Source organism: Silurus meridionalis, chromosome 19 (genome assembly GCF_014805685.1).
Source record: "Silurus meridionalis isolate SWU-2019-XX chromosome 19, ASM1480568v1, whole genome shotgun sequence".
Classification (NCBI taxonomy): domain Eukaryota; kingdom Metazoa; phylum Chordata; class Actinopteri; order Siluriformes; family Siluridae; genus Silurus; species Silurus meridionalis.
Window position 1 is genome coordinate 10,404,198 of NC_060902.1, and position 14,185 is coordinate 10,418,382.

Sequence of the window (14,185 nt, forward strand, 5' to 3'; positions counted from 1 at the left end):
CCTCCACCCCCCTTCAAAAAACTTTCAAGAACCCATAAAGATTTTCTTTTCGCAATGTTCATACTGCGTGCTCGTGAAAGATCTGGATCCCAGCACCAAAAACAAGCACAAAAAATACTTCACCACTTCCGCTTGAAACGCCATGTTTGACTTCCTTTAATAACAATCCTTAAAAGTACTTTACTGAATTATTGTACATTAGCATTCAAGAGTCATTACAAACAACGAATTAATCAAGCATATTAAAAAGAAAGTGAATGAGAAGAATAGGAAGAATGAAAAAAGAAATGCATCCAAAAATGCAAAACGAAACGTGTTACAATTTTACACACTACTCACAATGTAGTGATCAGGAAGGCATGCTTAAAATAAAAATAGGTAACAAGTGAAAGCAAACTATGTAACATCACCTTGTGCTAAACAAGCTTAAGCACTCTATACATGTTTTACTCGATCCAGTGATATATAGAAACATTTCTTTTCATCAAGGCTGTGCCAGCCAATGGGTCCAATCTCACAATCGGCACACACAAGATATTTTATTCTGCCTACATCTTTGGTGAAACCTACATTCTCAAAGGTGTACATGTCATCCACCAGCCAGTGAGCTGTTAATGTGTCTCCGTCTAAACTTCCGTCAGACTGATCAATGCTGTTTTTCTTTTTCATTGAAGGTAGAAAGAGCTGGTCGTCGTGTGGGACAGGTATTAAGCAAAAAAAAAGAAAGCACACGTGTATTAAATTAGTTGTATAGAGAGCTTTAAAGATAACTAAAAAGTATAATGCGAATAAACAAACTATTACATCTTACATGCAGATAAACAATGCATTCTGTCCATATTTAAATATTCGGAACATGTTAGTCAAATATAACATTACCTGCTTTTCCGTGAATATAGCCATGCCCGGGCAGAGCACTTTTGATCCGCAACGCTGACACACTACCGATTTCGTATTTTTTCCATCTTCTGCAACAAGGTTACATGGATCAACACATCCTTCACTGCAAAAGCTTGGATTACTCTTCTCCATTTTAAACCAACTCCTACAACCAGGCTACAAGATTACAAATAAGCATTTCATTAGTACAGCAATATTTTACAATATAAACCAAACACGTGGTACTTTAATGATCTAGAGTTGGGGTAAGCAGCGATATTTTAATCAAAGCTCTTGTGGTAGAGCGATCATCAATATATAACATATAGTCGGGTAGTGCAAAGACCGGATTTTTATATACAACGAAAAGGAAACGGATCACATAAGACGCACCATAAAGAAGACTGAAATTTGGTAAATTCCTAAAACCAGGACGAAAACGTCATAGCTATTTTCTCTTTAGTTTTCTTTGCTACAACCGCCCGCTAGTGACAGTCCGTCGGAAAATCATACCGGGTAGAAAATATAACATGAACGCAAGGGTCCTGCTGCTTCTTCTGTAGCCTCGGAGTGTTTGTAAATCCGTCATGACGGTGCAATATCGCCACTAACTGCTGGCGTTAGAAGCAGCAAGTAAAACATCCCTGACTCATTACAGTGGTCGTACGGAGCCCATTTTGTGATTTTCCTGCCAAAAAAAATCAGTCTTTCCCAGGACTTGTTAATGCATGGACTGCTACTGCAAAGCAACAAGGAAATTAAGCACAGCCCTATTTTAATATGGTAATCAATGCGTTGTACATGTTGATATGCATTAAGGAAAACACCAGACTAAAAAAAATTCTAGACTGTTCATTTCTTTGTTACTGATTTTGTAACTTACAAAATCAGCTGTGGATCAAATAATTATTTTCCCTCTGTATGAAAACTTATTCAAGTACCTTTAGCTGATCGCCCTGATTGCATACCTGGCTAAGTGCTCAGGGCCTTTGCAGAACAACTGGCTGATGTCTTCACCAACATTTTCTAACTGTTTCAAAACAACCAAGATTGTACCAGTAGCAAAACATGGTGCTGCAACATGACATTAGCTAGGCCTTTAGGGGCACCAGCAGGTTAGGTGTATACCGGACATAGCAGATCAGCTTAGGTTTTTAGGAAAAAATAGGAGCTAATGATATACGCTGTGGACAGTCAGAGGTTTCTAAGAGTAAAATTATGAATGTGTGTAAATTAGCGAAGGCAATGTCCGATGTCGTAATATGCTCTGGCCCCATCCCACTGTGGTGTGGTGATGTATCTTACAGCAGGTTATGGTCACTGAACTGCTGCATGTCTGAGTGGTGCTCCAAAAACAATGTGGGCTACATAGATAATTGGAGCAATTTTTCCCACTCGGGAAGGTGCTGCTCTCATTTCTTGTAGTATAGGTCATAGTCTCAGAACCGAAATAGTTTACCAGTGACTACAGAGCCAAGGCCAGGAAGTAGACAAACAGGCTAAACCAACTGTCTGCTAGCTGTCGTCAGGGTCCACCAAATTGAGACTGTGTCTGTCTCCTGAGCAAAACCAAAATGTAGAAATTCTCAGAAAGTCTGTTTAAGTAACCTGATTAACATTACATTAAATAAGACTGAATACACAGCCAGCACCTCTGATCTAAAGATAGGATTGTTAAGTATTAGATCTCTCATGTTAAAAGTGCTGACCATAAATGAAATTATTACCGATCAGGAGTACTGTGTTGAAGAGCCTCCTGAATTATACAAAAGCTCTTAGTGCTGCTAATTTAGCATATTTCTCTACATTCATAGAAAATAACAAGCATAAACCTAGATTTTAATAAAGAACTGCAGCAAAATTACAGGGAACAAAAGCGACGCACTAACATGCACAAAATCAATAGGTTGTGATGATTTCATTAACATTTTCAACAATAAAATTAAACATAGGCAAAAATACAGACTATTAATATAAATTTAAAGTATTAAGGAAAATGACTTTTATTCTATTTATTTCCTGATCAAAATCATCAACTTGTATTCTCAATCCAGTGTTTCTTTAAACAGATAATTCCAAAAGTACTTTACCTGTTATAAAAAATGATAAACTCTTCCATTAGTACTGTTTATGTATCTAAATCTTTCAAACTGGCAGTTATAATATTATATATATAATAATATAAAATATATATATTATAATATATAATATATATAATAATATAATATTAAACCTGCCCTTTAACTCCAAGATGCTAGAAAAGGATGTAGCCCAGCAGTTATGCTCAGACCTACTTCAAAACAACATTTTTGAAAATTGTCAGTCAGGATTTAGGCCTCAGAGGCCAGTAGCAGGTCATTTACCACAGGGTCAGTACCACTGGCCACTGGCCTCTGATCAGAACTGTGCCTCCTTCCTTGTGTTACTTGATCTTAGTGCAGCTTTTGACACCACTGATCATAATATCCTCCTTGCTAGACTAGAAAATGTTGGTGGGAACAGATCTCTCCTGGCTCAGTCTTATTTGACTGATCGTTATCAGTTTGTTGATGTAAATGGTGAGTTCTCCACACTCTTTGAGGTAAAGTTTGGTGTTTCTCAAAGTTCTGTCTTAGGCCCACTGCTTTTTTCCTTATATGTTACCACTGGGTGAAATTATATGTAAGCATGGTATTAGCCTCCATTGCTATGCTGATGATTCACAGTTGTACAGTATGTTTCAGCAAAACCAGATGAGAGAGATCAATGTAGTGTGTAAAGGACATTAGATAGTGGATCGCCTTTTTTCACCTTAGAAATATTGCAAGAATTAGACATATGATAATGTTACAGTATGCAGAACAACTAGTTCATGTTTTTGTAACATCGAGATTAGACTTCTGTAATGCCTTACTGTCTGGGTGTTCGAGTAGGTGGATAAATAAGCTGCAGTTAGTCCAGAATGCAGCAGCAAGAGTCCATAGCAGAGCTAGAAAATATAAACACATCACCCCATTTTTTAATCTGTCTACATTGGCTCCCCATTAATTCTTGCATTGATTATTAAATAATACTACTGATGTAAAAGCAGTGTTGGTACCTCAAATAAAGAAGACTACACCTGGGGGCAGAGCTTTCCCTTACAGTGCCCCACAGTTATGGAACAGCCTTCCAATTAGTGTTTGGGACACAGACACAGTTTTAGTGTTCAAGTCGAGGCTAAAAGTGTATTTATTTAGTCAAGGTAGGTAAAGGAGCAGATCTGTAAGGATCTTGGATATAAAGTGTTTGGTGAACTGGGATAATTGTATGCTGTTGTCCCCTCGCTTTCACACCTTCACTCAGGTTTGTTGACGAAGGTGTGATGGCAGTCTGCTGGCCTAATCAATATCAGAAGCACTGACCTACATTTACATCCTAAATTCTATTATTTGTTCCATGAAATTGTATTAAATCATTCCCAACAGTTTATTCTCTTGTAGCATTTCTCTTGGCTGCACTGCTTCTAGTACGTGTATGTGGATGTTAGACTTTTTGTCCAATCAGATTTCAGCCTCTATGTGCTGCCATGTCAATCTAATCTGCCCAGGGCCTTCAAAATCAATACTGCTGGCGTTTTTACCATAGTCTCTATAAGAATAAGCTCCGTTTCTTTAACCAATCAGATTTCAAAATCGCCTAGCTGGCCCAGAATAGCATCAGCGTTTTCCCGTCCTCTGATTGGTTGATCAGAGGGAAACTGTTACAGCCAAGTTCGACAATGCATTTCTAGTGAGTAGGGTGTATTTTATTTACATTTTAATGTTTTTTTTCATGTTATTAGACAAATATTGGTTCTGAACTGCCCCGGATGATGTAGGTGGCACAGTTGCAGTTGTAGTGTAGAGGTTTGGAACTTGGAGCATTCACCCTTCATATGCGAAATGCCTCTCTCTGGAATGCCATGCGTTATATTGCGTTTTTGTATAGTATTGATGTTTTCTATAATTGCGAAGTGATAGTGGTGGTATTAAGAGTTGGATTAAGTTGGGTAAATCCTCACTGAAGGCCCATGTACCAAATGCACAGTCCGTGCGTGGTGGGTTGTTTTTTATCCCAGCGATCCCTTAAGTCTGTGTTAACTTGTTGATCTCCCTTTTAATTATGCTGCCATAGCGAGTCTTGGCAGAGTCTCCAGCTGCACAGTGTCTTTAACTTTTATACAACAATAAGGATACTTAATAATCCATATCCTTCTCTCCTTGTCACCCCTCTTCTCTCTCTCTCTCTCTCTTTCTCTCTCTCTCTCGGTTGAATTTAACATGCTCCTGAGGTACCAGTTTCAAGTGTTTCTGCCCCTCTTCTCCGATCTGCCTCTGGTTGGTGTTCTTCATGTTCTCCTGCTTTGAAGATGGATTTCTACTGTACTTAATGTCAACAGTCTGCTACAATGACTCAGGACTACAGATTGCATATGATCACCTATCACTGCACTCCTCAATGTTTAGCTGTAATAAACAGACATTTGGTGCCACCCAGATGAGGATGGGTTCCCTCTAAAGCCTGGTTCCTCACAAGGTTTCTTCCTTATGCCATCTCAGGGAGTTTTTTTTCTTGCCACAGTCATCACCAGCTTGCTCATTAGGGACAAACTGCACTTATGTTTAACAATTGTATTCATTCTTTATTACCACATTATCTGTGTAAATCTACTTTGAGACAATCTCCTATTTTAAAAATGATATACGAATAAAAATTAATTGAATTAAAATGAATCACAATGGCCCTTAATGACTTCTGCCCTGTTGCTCCCATGTCAATCATTGCTAAGTGTTTTGAAATACTGGTCCTCTAAAAATGTACCTGTCCCCAACACTACACCTATTTTAGGTAATCTAAAAAACAGTGTTGTGCTCGTTACTAAAAAATAGTAACTCGTTACAGTTACTAGTTACTTCATTCAAAAAGTAACTAAATTACTTTGTTGATCACTTACACCAAAAAAATAAATGCATTACTGTTAAAAGTAACTTTTTAGTTAATTTTTTATAGAACGTAATTTAATGTTCCCATTAATGCCCTTTTATGCGTTATGGTCTATGCAAACACAAAACTGACTTGAACACAAAGTAATTTTTAAACACTATTTAATTTAAGTCAGACCAGCACAAACTGAATATATCACAAGGATTTCTGAAATAAATAACAAAACAAGCTAAATAATATTTTTAGAATCAAAACCTGAAGTGGCTTCTGCATCATAAAAGCTGTTGTGTTGAGCTCTTAAAAATGTTCCTTTCACAGCTTAAGTATGAAAACTATCAACAATGTACAACATAACACCGGGTTAGCTTCTAGCTTCGTCGAGGCATGGAGTTTCTGGAGGAGCTTCAACAGATTGAAGTTGCTGCTATCGCAGTATATACGACCTTCGAACCAGAAATGTTCTCATCCACAAATCCTACAATGCGTCGCTGCTGTAAACAGGTTAGACTGTAGGCTACACTTCAGGCAAAATTAATTAATTTTATAAAAATAACGGACACCGCACCATACGGTAACGGTAACGGTAACGGAGTTATTTTATTTAAAAAGTAATGCATTACAGTATTAGTTACTGTCAAAAGTAACTGCGTTACAGTAACGCGTTACTAGTAATGCGTTATTGCCCAACACTGCTAAAAACCAAACAGGTCAACTGAGGATGGCATTGCTTCAGCTCTCCATATTGCCCTGAATCACCTAGATAAAAGCAACACATATGTCACAATGCTATTCATCTATTTCCGTTCTTCATTTAATCAAGTTCAGCTTGGCCTTCTGGTACCAATAATATCTTAAAAATTATCCTTCTCAAAAAAGACTTCAAAAACGTTGATAAGAATAAGCAATGTAGTGTTTATTGCAGTAAAACCACAATCAAACCCAAGAGCATACTCGAGACAAGGTCTGACATTCAGTGGCAAAATCTTCATGTACACACATTGAACATCCCTTGATTAACATTAAATTTAGTGGGTTGTTTGATCATTCTAATTCTTATTCCCACTTTAGCCTATGTAGGGTTAAGTGCGAGCTACTTCTGGTGGGGGTAAATGTTCGCAAGCATTTCGTCACTGTGGACTGCAGGGCAAATAAGTTACTCCTTATACAACATTGAGACTGCACTGTTTATTCTGCTGCTATTTTTTTATTTTATTACTCTGTGACTATTTGTATTGGATTTGTCATTTTTTGTTTTTCGTTGCCCCACGCTCATATTGGTGGCTTAAAGGACGGCGTGGAAGAATACTCAATATCTGGTACCTAGGAAGATTAAGTTTTTGTTCCCTGTTTAAATGTATTGATTTGAGTATTTATTGAGATCTCTTTCAGTTTCTTCCTTGATTAATTTGCTGTTTTTGTGATTTGATTTGAATCCTGTGTTTAGTGGAAACAAACCTGTGTGCTTTATTTTGGGTCTAAATTTCCCCGTTTATAGAAACGGGGTGGCGTAGTCTGCTTTCCGTTCTAGTTGTATACTAGTGTCGACTTTTACCAACCACCGCCCCGCCACATTTAGCTTTCTTGCCATGTTTATTGAACATCAGGCGATCCCACACACACATTCCTTCTGACCATGTATAAGTATTTGTTAAATTTTTTCCTCTTCTGCCACTTTTCTCAAGGAATTATTTAATGTTTATCATAGTTTAGTGACATCATGATTCTGTGTATGTGCACAAATGTGTATGTCCTAAATCATGTTGTTATATTTCAGCCTGGTGCATCCCTGTACACCAGACCTGGGCATTTTACGGCCCGCGGGCCACATACGGCCCTTTGGGCATCTCTGTCCGGCCTGCGGTATGTCAGTCATATATACAAATGAACAAGTATTTATGCTGTGCATGCAATACAACTGTGTTGCTTTTATTTAGAAAAACCATGACGTATTATTTACGTATGGTCGCGCTTATCTTCGTCTGTCTGCGACAGGTGATGCTAGCCAGCTACCCCTGGCCCCCCAAAAAAATGTTGGCTCACATTAAAAAAAAGAAAAGTTGATTCCGAATTCCGCGTTTTCAACAAGACATGGACTGCTAAATATTTCTTTACAGAAGTCAAAGGTAAAGCCCTGTGCTTATTTTGTGGTACACAAGTCCCTGTGTTTAAGGATTACAATCTGAATCGCACTATGTGACCAAACACGAGGAGAAATATAAAAGCTTATCTTACGAAGAGCACGCAAAGGAGTCTGTAGCTTTGCTAGCCAAGCTGCAAACTCAACAAACGCTTCTTACAAAACTGCAAATCCAGATCCTCTATAACTGATGATCACCTCTCAGCTGTTTCGCATAGCCACTTCAGACATTCAGCCTGATTTCAGTGCACTTGTTCAAGCCCAAGACAGACTGAAGTTTTCTCACTGAACAAGTAAACTAAACTGAAAACATTAAAAGCACTTATTGCTTTTTGTACAAAGTTGTTCAGTTGCTTATCTTTAACATACTGCAAAACACCTTTTTAGTATTTGTGAAGATTAACAAGTTAAAAATAAAATGAAACAGTGATGGGTTTTTTTGTTTGTTTTAAACTTTTTATTACCTGCTTCACTCGTGTTATTACTTTACTTACTAGCAGCTTATCAAAATATATAATTTACTGCTTTTTACAAGGGGTGAAAATTTATATTGAGCAGAATTAATTTCAAGTTATCATTGGTTTGGCCCTTCAACACATGTCAGATTTTAATTAATTGTCAGAAATTAATTGCCCAGCTCTGCTGTACACCATAGCCTTCCACAAAGCTACTTTAGAGAAGGTATCGTCAATATCTGCTAACACATGGTTGCTGAATAATTTTTCTTCATACTCTGCTGTCTTCTACACCTACAACTGACCCTATCATACTGGCTGGTTCGTGTCCGTCAAGTTTCTGATGCTTATACTCAAACCGACATATACTTTACTCATACAACACATTTCAAGATATTGATAATGACAGTGTTGCATCATGTTCATGTGTCAGTGTTGATTTATGTAGTGATCTATGTTCATTATATGAGCATAACATTTTCAAAGTACATGTTGGAATCCATGTTTGCCTCTATGAACTGCAGCTCCTCAGTACCAGCAGCACTCATTCAGCCCCAGAATGTAATGCTACCACCACTACTTTCTGTGCTTGACTTTAGGCAAGACACAATTTTCTTGGTACTCGTCACCAGGGCATTGCCACACATGAGCCAAACAAGTTTATTTCAACAGACCACAGGACATGGTTCCCATAATTCATGCTCTTGGAACGATTGTCTACAGCGAACCATTTGAGGGCTTTTTTGTCAGCCAGTTTCTTCTGAAGGGTCCCAAGCCCTGAGAAATTGGGAAACATGTTGTCTATATCTGATGCAGAGAAGCTGGTCCATGCATTCATGACCTCCAGACTGGACTATTGTAATGCATTTCTAGGTGGATGTCCTAATTAATTTATAAACAAGCTACATTTAGTCCAGAATGCAGCAGCCAGAGTTCTCATAAGGGCAAGAAAATATGACCATATAACCCCAATCCTTATCATCCCTACACTGGCTACCTGTTAAGTTTCAAATCGACTACAAACTTTTGCTACTTACCTACAAATCCCCAAATGGTTTAGCTCCCATGTATCTATCAGTCTAAGACACTACAATCCATCACGGTCCTTGAGATCCCGAAACTTTGGACTTTTAGTAGTTCCTAGATTAGCAAAGTCCACAAAAAGTGGTAGAGCATTCTCATCTATCCTTACAAAACTTTGGAATAATCTTCCGGACAGTGTTCAGGGTTTAGACACACTCTCCCTGTTTGAGTGCAAATTAAAAATCTTTTTAAGCCAGGCCTACACATAGCACTCATCACATATCATAACCTTGTGCTCCAGTACATCTGATCAAATGCACATTATCAACTTGTGCTTGTTAATATTATGAACAGCAGCTACGCTAATTCCACTCCACTGCTACTCTTTTACTACCCATCCCGAGGCATTTCTCCAGACATGTCCCACCAAGATTGTGCACCTTTAAAGAATTAGATGCCAACCTCACAAACATCCCTAACCATCTAGCGACATACCAGTGACATTTGGTTTTCACTTCATGTAGAGTTTGGACATGGAGGTCCTGGAGAAGCTGGTGTTGAATCTATGATTATCTCAAATGTTGAGCTATTTTATTAATTGCTCCTGGTTCCATAACCTGAAATGACTGTATAAGACTGTAGAAAGAACATTACTCATAATCTTACATTCTGGTGCTCATGTTAGTTCTTACTCTCCAGTGTTTTGTATTGTTTTTAAGATTTATATTCACACTCTTGATATCACCCAAATGAGGATGGGTTCCCTTTTGAGTCTGATTTCTCTCAAGGTTTCTTCTTCATCACAACTAAGGGAATTTTCCTTGCCACAGTTGCCATGGCTTGCTCATCACAATAATTAAATTCTGTAAAGTTGCTTTGAGACAATGTCAGTTGTGGAAAGTGCTATAGAAATAAACTTGACTTGACTAATTAAACAAGGAGGAAAACTTGATGCCTCCACACTGGGTCAAATCGTCATTAAGATTAATGACTTAATATGATCTTTGTAAGACTGCGCTGTGAGAAATGTGGACCTGGAAATTGGATCTTCCTAAAATGTATATTTGTCAATTTCACAATACCTGTAAAAGTGTGTGTTCTATTTTAAGAACTGGAGTGCCGCTCTGCCTCAGCGAGATGCTGGCCATGCATTTTCTCCCGGACCTCAGAGGTCACCATCTGCTGATCCGTTTAAACACCTCAGTGATCTTGTACATCAACCACCAGGGGGGTCTGCGTTCAAGCCCCCTGTACAGGCTGGCACGCCAAATCCTCCTGTGGGCCCAAGGGAAGCTCCTCTGCTTGAGAGCAGCATATAGCCAGTTAAACGAAGTGGCAGATATCCTGTCGAAACAGGGGTTGAGACCCAGGGAATGGCCAACCTCATGTGGTGGAGCAAATCTGGGAGTAATTTGGTGAAGCCCAGGTGGACCTGTTCGTGTCTCGAGAGATGTCACACTGTCCCCTATGGCCTTTTCCCCGTTGCGCTGCTTCCGGAAGTTCTGGAGAGAGTTTGCCGGGATGGAGTCTGTCTCCTCCTGGTGGCCTTAAGGGGGCCGGGCAGACCATGGTTCGCAGACCTTGAAAATTGTGCTTCAGCATTTTTCCTATGATGCATCTTAGTTCAGTAATTGTGTCTATTTTCAAGCAAACTGTGTCTTAAACAAAGTCAGATTGTCCACAGTGTTACACACGTGACTCATAGTGTAAGTGACATCTTGGTCTGTCGTTAGTCTAAAAACCAGCAGAGTACTCTTTATTCCTGGGGCCTCCATCATAGGCAAATTAGAGTTTGTTTGTTCATTCTCACTCACTCACTGTCAGGGAAACACTGGCTTTGCCTCTCCTGCACACCCCGCCCGCACGGAGCCAATCTCCGTCATACTAACTACCGACACCTGATGCTCATTAGCAACGGGCCTACTCAAGGCTCTCACTCCCTCATACCCATCGTCACTTTTAAACAGGTTATACTACAGGACTCACTCGGACTTAGCGGACCTCGCCTCTCCCTGGCGTACCACAGATATTCCCTTTGGGCCTCTGCTACCCTTTCTGACTGTGTGGGCCTCCCCTTCCTCGGGTGTACCACGGATATTCTTTTCCTTTCATTGGCTACAAGTTTCTCAGAACTATATTAACTTTACCGGAACTCTTCCTTTTCACTCGTGCATGCATTCACGGCTTCTGCCTATGCTTACTCCGGCGTAACACTTACTGTGTCTTGGTCTTATTTATGATTTTTTTTCTTTAGCATATTCTGCCATATTTACACAACGTTTTTAGCCTGCCTTTTTTTTCTGCTTCTTTTGTAACCTATCACAGTCAGCAATAAATGGTTTGTGCTGCTTTTAACTGTATTTTAACAAAGCTGCATGCCCTTCTGCACTTTGTCTTTCCCGTCTTCTAAGCATTTAGCATATTCTGCCATATTTACACAACGTTTTTAGCCTGCCTTTTTTTTCTGCTTCTTTTGTAACCTATCACAGTCAGCAATAAATGGTTTGTGCTGCTTTTAACTGTATTTTAACAAAGCTGCATGCCCTTCTGCACTTTGTCTTTCCCGTCTTCTAAGCATTTTTAAGCTTTAATTGTTCCAAACGCTTCCCTTTTTTAAAAAGATTGAACATCTGACCACTTTTGGAACTAGTTTAATAAAGAATAACCCTTTTCAACAGAACAGTTAATATGGGTGAGAGAATTTTGGCCGATGGCTTGGAATTAAACTCTCGCTTTTTTCTTCATTTTTTCCCCCATTTTATCTCCAATTATTCTGTCACCTTGTGCTTAAGCAGGCAAACAGATACACATCATAAGTGGACACAGCTAAAGTCTATAAACACTACAGATTAAATTAAGGCACTTCTGCTACATAGCACTTTCTAGGGAGATTTAATTGCAATTCACATATCCTAAACTTTATAACATTATATTTTTACTCTGCAACATCTTTTAATTCTCACTGTGCTTATTGTCGGTATTGATTGCTCCAGGACTGGATTGGTGAGCTTCAGATCTGTGATCGGATCCTCCTCATGTCATATTCTCACCCAAAGGGATTCTTTATCTATAATGGCCTCTGCTAATGTCCAGATCCCATGTCCAGCCCTTACATTGGGTGCAATTTAGTCATGGAAATTATATTTTAATATTTTAAGACATTTATAATAATTATAAGACATATAAACAGAATTTACAGTTTAAACTTTATAATGTCATAATCCTTCAATGCTAAAAAGATTTTTAGTTATTGGGTGTTGTCCTAGGCGATATGTGGGTGTTGGGTGCCACTCTTCATGCTTGATATAACTCTCAAAATGATAAATAATAACAATGAATTAAACTGAATAATCTAAACTATGCTAATAGTAAAATAGTATTGATAAGAATATCTTAAGAACAACTGTGTAGTAAGTGTTTCACTCTTAAAACAGTCAAGGAAATTATCATGAGCAATAATGGCTTATAGAGACACATCTAGGAAGCACCACATCATGATGACAAGTACAAGCAAGCTTTTGTCTGGTGACAAAATAATCATCTTAGGAAGATAATATGGATGGTGTTGGAAACAAGAAAAGGCATCATGATTAAACATATAAAATGTTTCAGATACACTCCAAAGAAAGCAAAAGTTACAGAAATATCAAGAAAGAACCATCACTCTATAATATAGAGTCAATGGCAACTTCAAAAATTATTTTTACAGAACCACACATGCATTCATTAAAAATGATCTAAAACAGGCATTCAGGTAGACATGATATTTCCATCTGTTAGTAAATGTATAATACTTTTTGGATAATTGTTTCAAAAATGTTATATAATAATATAAAATACGAATATGTGGTTAACCTAATAGCCTTCTCACAGCTTGTGCACAGTGCATTATTTAGACCAATGGAAATGACAGTCTCAGGCTGTTTAATCAAAATAATATGGAAGGATTTCTGTTTTTTGTGCTCAAACAATAATAAAAAGCTTTACATTAAGTATTAATATCAAAGAAAGAATACAGATCTAAAAGCCACACACAAAAAAAACCTGTAAAAACAAGCATGTCCATATACACTGGCGATCAAAGTTAGAGAACAATTTAAAAAACAATTGAACGATTCTGAAATAATGTCATCTTCACTGCTCAACAGTTGAGGGAGTTTTTCTCCTGTCTATACCATGCTACCAAAAAAAAACATTATTTTGCAGAAAACACACTGATCAAAATTAGAGAACACTTTCAGATACCTCCCAGTTATTGGTGTTAATTTGGCACCTGGTGCTAATTTCCTTGATTATCTGTAAACCCCTATTTAACTGGCAGCCTAACTTCCAGTTTCACTGACTCTGCAAGATGGTGGGCCGTTCTTAAGTGACTGAAAGCCTCCGGCAGCAGGTTGTCCAGATGAAGGTCAAAGGGATGACTCTATCAGCCATAGCAAGACAAGTTGGTCGTTTCAAATCTGGGATTTCAAGAATATTGAATCTTTACAACATCACAAACTCATTCAAGTCCACCAAGAAGGCTGGTCATCCACGGAAGACAAATACAAGAGAGGACAGGATACTGCGGAGGATCTCAATGGGCAGTCGTTTCCACACTGCAGCTGGAACTGCTCACCAGTTCAGCGCTGAACAGGGTAAGGATCTGTCTCGTCATACAGTGTCTTGATGTTTAAGAGCATTTGGACTGAAAGCCCACTCTGCAGTGACCAAACCTCTCATTAGCAGAAAGAATCAAAAGGCTAGA

At 38.4% G+C, this 14,185-nt stretch overlaps 1 protein-coding gene across 2 annotated transcripts; it reads right to left on the minus strand.

Annotated features, from left to right (window-relative positions):
• Positions 1 to 132: 132 nt before the first annotated feature.
• rabif (RAB interacting factor) lies at positions 133 to 1,546 on the minus strand. 2 transcript variants are annotated; one of them, XM_046874875.1, is made up of 3 exons: positions 1,393 to 1,546; positions 880 to 1,056; positions 133 to 684 (listed from the first exon to the last, which is right to left on the minus strand). In XM_046874875.1, the coding sequence occupies exons 2-3, from the start codon at positions 1,030 to 1,032 to the stop codon at positions 436 to 438; spliced, it is 402 nt and encodes a 133-aa protein (XP_046730831.1). In that variant the 5' UTR covers positions 1,033 to 1,056; positions 1,393 to 1,546; the 3' UTR covers positions 133 to 435. The 2 variants fall into 2 exon arrangements, with proteins under 2 accessions (XP_046730831.1, XP_046730830.1); XM_046874874.1 differs by having other exon boundaries at positions 1,273 to 1,433.
• Between the last annotated feature and the right edge of the window lie 12,639 nt (positions 1,547 to 14,185).

What these genes read in the sequence shown, in the direction of transcription:
- rabif (XM_046874874.1), bottom strand. An exon ending in CTATATTCACGGAAAAGCAG is followed by an intron (nt 685 to 879) that starts GTAATGTTATAT and finishes CACGACGACCAG; the next exon opens with CTCTTTCTACCTTCAATGAA.